Source organism: Helianthus annuus, chromosome 11 (assembly GCF_002127325.2).
Source record: "Helianthus annuus cultivar XRQ/B chromosome 11, HanXRQr2.0-SUNRISE, whole genome shotgun sequence".
NCBI classification, from domain to species: Eukaryota; Viridiplantae; Streptophyta; class Magnoliopsida; order Asterales; family Asteraceae; genus Helianthus; species Helianthus annuus.
In genome coordinates this window covers 85,786,994-85,797,010 of record NC_035443.2, presented here as the reverse complement: position 1 = coordinate 85,797,010, position 10,017 = coordinate 85,786,994, and the positions used below count along the sequence as shown (strand labels likewise).

The following is a 10,017-nucleotide window of genomic DNA, read 5'->3' as shown; positions in this document are numbered from 1 at the left end:
ACCTGTATCACCTGACGTAGAAACAGCTAGATCTTCACTTAAATCACACTTTTGATTGATATAACAGCGTTTACAACCAAATCTCACACCGGCAGCACCTCGGTATGGAAAAAAGAACGTTACAAATGATTTCGCTCATGTGGTATATATAGGGACTAGGTTTCGCCTATATGGACATGTACACAAAAGCGAAACCCCCTATTGTATGTATAAGCGAAACTAATAGTTTCCCACATACGGACATGTACACATAAGCGGAACTAATAGTTTCCCACATACGAGCATGTACACATAAGCGGAACTAATAGTTTCCCACATACGGACATGTACACATAAGCGGAACTATCCATAAGGTTTCCCACATATGGACATGTCGGGAAATCTCGTACAATGAGCCCTAATCTAACATTCTAAGACTAAGACTGATACAAGACGAAGTCGACAGACGTATGCACTAACATCATATACAACTAATAAAAAATCAAGATACAAAGTCAGGATATGGGCTAAGAATTTCACCCACAACAACATTCATTATGCATACATTGTTATAGAGTCAGAGGTGTGTAATGTCATGTGTATCATGACCACTATATTAACTTATTTTGACAAGCATACAAATTTTTTTAGGGTATCATCCATCTTGGTACTACCCTCTAAGGTGGTTCCAAAAATGCGCATTGGAGGCTTGGAGCTTTGAGGGGCTTTGTTATGATTGCGGTTCCAAAAAGCAAATGCTTTGTGTTTGGTTAAGTTAATATTTACTTATGAACCTATAATTTTCCTTATGTGCAGGCGATGTGTAGATGTGTTCTTTGTATGATATGCTTTACTTCACCCCTCTACAAGACTTAACATCCTCATTGAGTGGCATCACACACTCCCACATTCCCCATGGTTAATTATAGCCCTGCCCACCATTCGACATTATTGCCCGGAAGACTACATGCTAAGTAGTTAATGAGGTAAAATATCGGATATCGCTCAAGAACTGACATTTGAGATATCGGTTATCGCGATGAGATATTGGTAAATATAATATCATACTAAATTTTTATATATATAGCAATTCAACACTAAAAATTCAGTATACTCCCCTACCATTAACAAATCAGCTTTTTGCAACTTGCAAAACACTAACAATTGTTGCAAGTAGGAATTGATAATGACTTAAAACACTAACATTTAACATCAACATCTAACAATTAAGACATAAAACACTAATAACAGCTAACAATTAAGACTTAAAACACTAATAGATACAAGTCAAAACCGCTTACGAGACCATCTTTTATGAAAACAACTACGTTTTCATTAAAATCTATATCGGAATGTTCACGAAAATAATAAACAAACTCCGCATTTGTTTTCTTTATTTTAAATTATCAAGCACAAGTTATTAAGCATACTGTAATCATAATAATTTTTAAATAAAATAAAACAAAAATATAAAAGAGGAGTGTGAAGCGTGTGAATGGGATGGTTTAATTGAAGAACTGATTTGGTGGGATACATGCCCTCACTTTTGCGAAGAAAGCCACGAAAAAAGGGCATCGCCCCTATCACGATTTAGAGGACGGTGTTTCGAACCTATGATCCACCATGGCATCTCTTTCGCGCCTAACCATCACCGCCACAACTAGGGTTGTAAACGAACCGAACGTTCAGCGAACAGTTTGTAAACCGTTCGGCGGGAAGTTCGTTATGTCCGTTCGTTTATTAAATGAACGAACACGAACAAGAAATTTCGTGCGTTAAGTTAAACGAACGAACATGAACAGAGGTTGCGTTCGTTCGTTTATGTTCGTGAACGTTCGGTAATGTGTATGTTTATGTTCGTGAGCGTTCAGTAATGAGTTCATTTATGTTTGTTCGTCAATATTTATTTGTGTTAGTTCGTTTAAAGGTTTTTATATGTTATATTTTGTTTTATTATTTCTAGTTTTTAAAATTTTGAAACCCTTGTTATCTTATATGCCTCTCACAACATCCTTCATTTCACTATTTCAATTTTAGTTTGTGTTAAAGCTTGACAAACTCTTAATTTTGTGTTTATCATGTTTTTGATAATCACGCCAACTGTGTTCGGATAATTATGTTAAGTGTTTATTTATTTTTTGTGGATTCTTTGTAATGTTTGTGATGAGAACGCAGATTTTATTCTAAAATGAATATTGTGTTCATAAACATCGTTTGTATTCATTTATGTTCATGAACATTTGTTAGAGTTCATTAGCATATGGTAAGTGTTCGTGAACAGTTCACGAACATGTTCATTTCCTTAATGAACAAACACGAACAAGAAATCTCGTTCGGTAAGCGTTCGTGAACAATTCATGAACACGCTTGTTCCTTAACGAACGAACACGAACAAGGCCATGTTCGTGTTCGTTCGGTTCGTTTACAACCCTAGCCACAACACATATCCTGACTACACGATTGCCCTCGCGACCATTTTTGTATCTCCAAACGTATTTGAGGCATGTCGTCTTACGAGTATTACATAATTTCGTTGCGTGAATGTTATATCTACTTACATATTTGCATATTTAGGTCTTGCATTGCCAGCATCAGATCATCATTCAAGTCTAAGTTACTTCACGACAAACGCTTGGTACTTTGACTCTCCCTCTTTACATCACTTGTTTGATATGTCTTCTGTAGTCACCCATTTTATACTCCCAATATGCACATCTTAGCGTATGTGTCCTCGTTACTCGTAGCATGTTGTTTTTCAAAGAACCTATACAACCAAAAGCCGAATTCCCCTATGTTATGTACGATTAGGGGTGTTTATTGAATCAAATATCAAATTTTCGAATTGCTCGAATTATATTTTTTTTGAATAATTTATTTATTTGCTTGAATTCGAATTTAATTCTAATTCGATTAAGAAGCAGCTAATTCGATTCAAATTCGTATTCGAATTAAAATCTCAATTCGAAATCGATTCTAATTTGATTAAAAAAATCGAATTCAAATTGAATTTGGATAATTCATTTTAATTCAAATTTAGTTAAAATATGTAATAAATTTATTTAAGTTATGGGCTTTGTAATGAGCTATTTTAATACTTACAATAAATAGAGATTAATTTATATTATAGCCCAATAAAAGTTATATATGTATTATATACAAAAATAATAAATAAATATGTATAATTTCAATTCGAATTTTGAATCGAATCGAATTTAAAATTATAAATTCGTATTCGATCCGGATTCAATTTACTGGACCCAAATTAAATCAAATTCGAATTCCTGATAATCGAAACGAATTCTTGATAATCGAATCGAATTAAATCGAATTTTGAATTCTTCAATTTCGAAACAAATTCTAAACACCCCTATGTACGACCAGAAGAGTACCCACATAATGTGGCAGGGAAGACAGACATTGTCAAAGGTGTGCACTGTTTGGTTATTAGCCTCAACTGAAATCAAATCAAAATCATCGGCTAATTTTTTTATTATCCAGTCAGTTTTCGGTTAACTGGTTCGATTTATTCAATTTGATTGTTAGTTTTCGGTTCAGTTCGATTAATTTCGGTTAATAACCAAACCAAACTTGGTTTAAAATTTTTTCCTTCGATATACATGAAATAGAGGTATAAATACTAAAAATGGATGTCTATAACATGAAATACATATGAAATACATGTAATGAGATATATAAGCTACAAATATATGAAAATATAAATGGTTCAGTTTGGTTAATTTCGGTTTTTTGGGGTTCCAAAAAATCGATAAACGTTTTTTTTGTTAATTTGGTTTTCTATTATTGGTTGATTTCGGTTCAGTTTCATTTGTTGTTGGTTCAGTTTCGGTTAATGGTTCGATTATTGCATATCCCTAGACACTGTTAATCACTTACCATATCAAAATTTTTAATTAAAAAAAGATTAACGTATGAAAAAGTTATGTCCGTTTAAAAATCATGGGTGTAGTTGGTTTAAAATAAATTGGCAAAAGTGTACTAAATAACTAATCCAACTTTGGTTAAAGATAGGGAATTAAAGTGTAACAATTATTTATAATTGTTCCTAACGTCTAAACTGATCACGACACGTTACCGCACGATCTTAACACCTTATTAACCGAGTCATATTGATAACAACGAGTGTATATATACATATATGTTTACATCTTATGGAAGCTACCACGAGACACGACATTACTACTTCCGCTACATGACCATATATACATATACACTTACATATATGTGTGTGTGTCTATATCTTACAAAACACTATGACGAGTCGTATTTTATCCGTCAACGTATATGACGAATATTCAGAAAAATGTGTAAATCTATTATATGAGTTTACAACGTATTGTTTTCATCTAAATACTCGTTACGTATACGTATTTTTATTCACGACGACTAACACGACTTTGTAAATATATTTATAATTATATATAAATATATATTCTAAATCACTCGGAAACTAAATCGTTTCCGAGACTTAGTATTTATCCCAATTATAATTGGGATCAAGCAACCATAGATTGGTTATTTCAAATCAAGATGATAACACTTTCATAGGATCGTATTGTTAACAATTCGGTAGAGCTTGGACACGTAGTTTAGCTACGTCCTTTTATTACAAACTTATAAGTTCTTCCTTGATAGGAATGCTATAGTTTGCATGCTCACAATTAGTGACGCTTCAAAAGAAGTCACGTGTCTTCGCATTCCCCTTATCTCATTAATGGCGATTACGCTATGTTCGACATTCTATGAAAATGTCACCTAACAACCGGCCATCCCACGAAATTTCGGGTAAGTCCTCGAATTTCTTTTTTTGAAATTCCGACTGTTGCATATAGTGAGTAGGTTTTCACACCCCTACTCTTCCTAACGGTCATTGTATCACGAGGATTTCTTTCATGATAGCGAACACCCATTTACTTCGTTTCTTGATAAATTCATATGTTACAAGTGCATTGTTTGATACACTTGTGGTTTCCCTTCGAATAATTATTTTATCAATAGTTCAAATATTATTTCACTATACTCAATCTTTGCATTGTGATCGAGATGACCTGCATTATTGTAAGTGTTAACTCCTTAATAACGAGTCAACCAATTTCTTGAAACTCCTTTTTTTTTTTTGAGTTACGTGCATAGAGTATCATTGTAACCATGCCAAAATTTCCTTACATGTACTTAGTGTTCCCTTTGAAAGTTTCCTATCCCACCACTTAGTTATTTATTTACATTACAAAGGTTTTTTTTTTCTTTAAGTTAGCATAAGCTTAATTTGACTATATCTGATTTTCGGTGACCATTTTCAAACAAATTTCTTGTAAACTAGTTATAAAAACAGTTAGCCGCGTTGCGGCGAACTTCTTTTGTTATTTAGTCTGTGTTTATTTGTGTTTGAAATCACTACGAGCGTGTTGCACACGGAACCGCTGACAAAAATAAAAAGAAAATGTAGAAAAAAACACTAAAAATTTACCGAAAGAAAATCAACTAAAAAAGTTGTATGGTAATGATGTTGTTCGGTAGAAACCAGTAGTCAGAGATGAGCGAATAGTAATGGGTACCGGTACCGAATTTCCTGAACCGAAAGAACCTAAGTGCCAGTTCGGTACTGACGTTTGGCGTTCCTGGTAGCGGTTCGCTACCGGTTTTTATCTTCATATACCGATACCGTAACCGGGGTATCAGTTGGCACCAAGTTCGTCCCTACCCCTGAAACTAAAAAAAAGTTGTACGATACCGTTGTTGTTCGTACGGTACCTATGATCAGGGATGAGCAAATGGTACTGGGTAGCAGTACCAAACTTATCGAACTAAAAGACTATCAAACTCAATCCAGTACCGACTTTTGGCGTTTTAGTATCAGGCTGATGCTTGTTTTTACCTTCATGTACCGATAACGAACGGGTATTTTCGATACAAGTACTGGTTGACATCAAACTTATAAACTTAAAAAGTAAAGAAAATAACAATTTTATAATATCAAAACTTTATTATATCACTGTTTATTGTGTTTTCTTTTTAAGATATAGACAATTCTAAAAATATTGTTCATTGTGTTTTCTTTTTAATATATAGACGTGTTTTCTTTTAAATATATAGACGATTCTAAAAACACTGTTTATTGTGTTTTCTTTTTAATATATAGATAATATATAGACAATTAATATATAGACAATTACAAATAAGAATTTTATACCAATTTTATTTCGCATTTACAAAAAGCAATTTTCAATAAAACTTTCAAATCATACACGGGTATAAAACCAACATATGCGTCATACCCGTCACCGGACCATGAACCCGTATCATCATCACGCCTGTTTTTCAAACCAATTTACACGCTCCTCAAACCTCCTCCATCTAAACTTCAACAACATTTTCCGGCAACTTTAAACACTGCATCAATCATCATCCACGAGATTCATAAATTCATTCACCATCTGGTATTCCCAACTTTTGTTAAACAAAATGTCAAGAACGACGTCGTATTGGTGCTACAGATGCACACGCTTCATCCGATTACCTTCCGAAAACACCGTAGTGTGCCCGTACTGTGACGGAGGATTCGTTGAAGCCGTTGAGCCCAACGAGCCTCCGCCAGCCGCGATGTACATGCTCGGAAACACCGACCGGTCAGATCCGCGGCCGCGTCGTAGAACAACGCGGCCGCAGAACAATAATGACCGGTCGCCGTTTAATCCGGTCATTGTTCTTCGCGGTGGCGTTCAAGATAGGGGATTTGCACTTTATTACGACGACGGAGCAGGCACCGGTTTGCAACCGTTGCCTGCTACGATGTCCGAGTTTCTTATGGGATCCGGATTCGATCGGTTGCTTGATCAGCTGTCACAGATCGAGATGAACGGCTTCACCCGGTCCGTACATCATCCTCCGGCTTCAAAAGCAGCTATAGAATCAATGCCAACTATTGAGATATTGGATTCTCATGTGACAATGGAACAACTTCATTGTGCTGTATGCAAAGAAGAGTTTGAGGTCAGATCTGAAGCGCGTGAGATGCCGTGTAAGCACATCTACCACTCGGACTGCATTGTTCCTTGGCTTGCGATACGGAACTCGTGTCCGGTGTGTAGGTATGAGCTTCCTACGGATGCAACAGATTCTATAAATTCGAGTAATTTAGAACGAGTTGACAACGAGTCCACAGCAGTTGGATTGACGATATGGAGATTGCCTGGAGGTGGATTCGCCGTTGGGAGATTCTCAGGTGGTATCAGAGCGGTTAATGGTGAGCGGGAGCTTCCGGTTGTGTATACAGAAATGGATGGTGGATTCAACAATTCCGGTACTCCGAGGAGGATTATGTGGGAAACTAGACGGAATGGTGTAGGAAATAATGGAATTAGACGTGTTTTTCGCAATGTTTTTTCGTTTTTTGGTAGATTAAGGCCAAATTCTAATTCCAATTCCATTTCTGGTGGTGGCTCGGTTCCAGGAAGCCGGAGTTTATCTAGCTCGGTTTTTGGGCGAATGTCAAGAAGACGATCCAGGACTTGGATTTTGGATGAACAACATGGTATGTCTAGATGGTAGTATCTGTTTGCAATTGATGTTCCAAAATTGTTGAATGAAATAGAAGATAATCGCGATCTTCGGTCACAAAAACATATCCGCATTGTAAATAAATATGGGGGCAAATTGAACCCTAGACATGATGAATGCATGCGAGGAGAGGTTAGTAATTAGTAGTATGTTGTTTTGAGATCTAAACTAATGACATTTTGCTGAAATTAAAGGTATGGATGTTGATTTTGTTTGTAGTTGATATGGTTAATTTCATCTTGTTCTGCGTTAGTTTTCTTTCCATTTTGAGAATTGAATGTGTTGATAACTGAATAGACATGAGTACACTGGTAGATAGGGCACAAGTCTAAGAAATAATTCAATACAAAATGCCACAGACGCACAGAGTGTACTAGTTGCAGATTTATGATTGTGACACTACCTAAAGTAGATTTAATTTTGCCTGTGGTTTCTGATTTCATAGTTAAGTTCCTGCATTTAATTCAAAGGGTGTTTGTTTTACCAGAAATGAGGAATCTTAACTTAAGATGGTTGAAACCAGAGGTGTAGATAGATGAGTCTAGTCGAGCTTGTGCTTTGCTCGTTTAACATGATAGGGCTAGCGCTTGGCTAATTTAACTTGATAGAACTTGTGCTCGACTCGTTTAACAGATAGGGTTCGGGCTCGGCTTGTTTAACATAACAGTGTTCGGGTTTGGCGTGTTTAACAAAAAATGGCAATAAACATGTTGGTACCAAATTTTATACGGACCATATCAAGTAAATGATAGGATGCGTTGTCTAATTCATTTAGCTATTAAATGTGGGTAGCATCATCAAGTCTACAGAAAATTCATACCTAGACATAGGTCGTTAAATCAGACTTTTCTAAGACCAACCGTACTGGGGCGTGTTCCCCACTTGATACCGCCGGAAAACGCCGGCCCCCCATTACTCTAGGCGTTTTGGGGCGTTTTTTTTGAAAAAAAATTTGATTAGCGTTATATTTAAAACGCCATGTTGCACTTGTGGAAGGTTTGACTTGGGTTGACCCACCAATGAGAAATCAGTTTGTTTTTTTTTCTTTTTTTTTTGTTTAAGAATTGAAAGTGGCATTATTTGGGCATTATTCCCACTACGCCAATTTTGCAATAACGCCCCATGCTGACTGGACCGCCACGTGTCGAATAATGCCCCATGGTGGGGGCATTATTTTGCCCTTCCACTACACATGGTCTAATAGAAAAAGCATTTATTCGGAGACATCAATTTCTCTCCGTTAGGGGAGGCGTCATTTGTCTTTCCAATCCTAACACCATGTAGTGGTGAACAAACATAATGCCCCCACCATGGGGCATTATCCGACACGTGGCATCCTAGTCAGCGTTGAGGCATTATAGCAAAAGTTACGTAGTGGGGCATTATGCCAATAACCCACATTCAATCATTTCAGTTTTTTTTTTAATTTAAAACATATGATATTAGCTCAAAAGTTGTCAGACAAGTGGCTTATGAAGACAAACTTACATGTTTCGCCCCTATGAAGACACAAACGAAATATGTGTTAGCTCAAAAGTTGTCAGACATGTGGGGTGTGATTGGTGGGTCAAACAATATGTAAGGCGTTTTAATTAAAACGCCAACATCATTTTTTTCAAAAAAAAAAACGCCGGGTAACGCCTAGTGTAATGGGTGTTTTGGGGCATTTTTTTTTCAATTTTCTTTTAAAATCACGCCCCACTACAGGTGGTCTAACACCCGTTAATCTGTCGCAGAGCACTTAGACTATTCACTACCGGCCTAAACTACTTGATTTGGTGGCACCACTACCCTAAACATGAACCCCATCATTTTACACCACACACCACATTTTCTTTCTCTCCATACACAACTCTCTCCTAGTGTCACACACACCCAAGCAACAACCATCCAACCCACCTCGTACCCACCAGGCACCACCCACTGAACCGCCGGCGGTGTCCCCCCCCCCCCCCCACACACACACACAATAAATGTTTAAAAACTTTGGTAAAGTTATCTTACAAAATCTTCTGAATCTTCGAAGGGTACAAAAACACAACGGATCGCAAAATATAACACAACGCTAAGAAATATAACATAATATCAAGAAAAAAAAGGACAAAATTGAGTCGCAAAAAACACACAATTACACAAATAAAGAAAAGACACAATGCTAAATAAAAAGACACAAAAATCTAAATAATATTTCTAAAATCCAAAAGCGAGAACCTAAAAATATCATATCGTAGAGTTCAACGAGACATTGAACTAGAATCAGTTCAATTGAAGTCCGTTTGTTACTCTTCATACGAATTACTAGTTTTAGAAAACTACGTATTTAAATCTTACCCTGAAAACTTTGCCACAACCTCATTGTCTTTTAACATTTATTTTTGATAGGGGAAATGGACTGTATCACCCTCAACTATGCAAAATTGGCCGATATCACGCTCAACTTTCAAGTTGGCTCCCACCACCCCC

General features: G+C 36.3%; 1 protein-coding gene across 1 annotated transcript; it reads left to right on the top strand.

Annotated features, from left to right (window-relative positions):
* The first annotated feature begins 6,253 nt into the window (after window positions 1-6,253).
* Window positions 6,254-7,786, top strand: LOC110889582 (E3 ubiquitin-protein ligase RDUF1). The gene has a single exon (XM_022137135.2). The coding sequence runs from the start codon at window positions 6,460-6,462 to the stop codon at window positions 7,543-7,545; it is 1,086 nt and encodes a 361-aa protein (XP_021992827.1). The 5' UTR covers window positions 6,254-6,459; the 3' UTR covers window positions 7,546-7,786.
* Window positions 7,787-10,017: the final 2,231 nt, after the last annotated feature.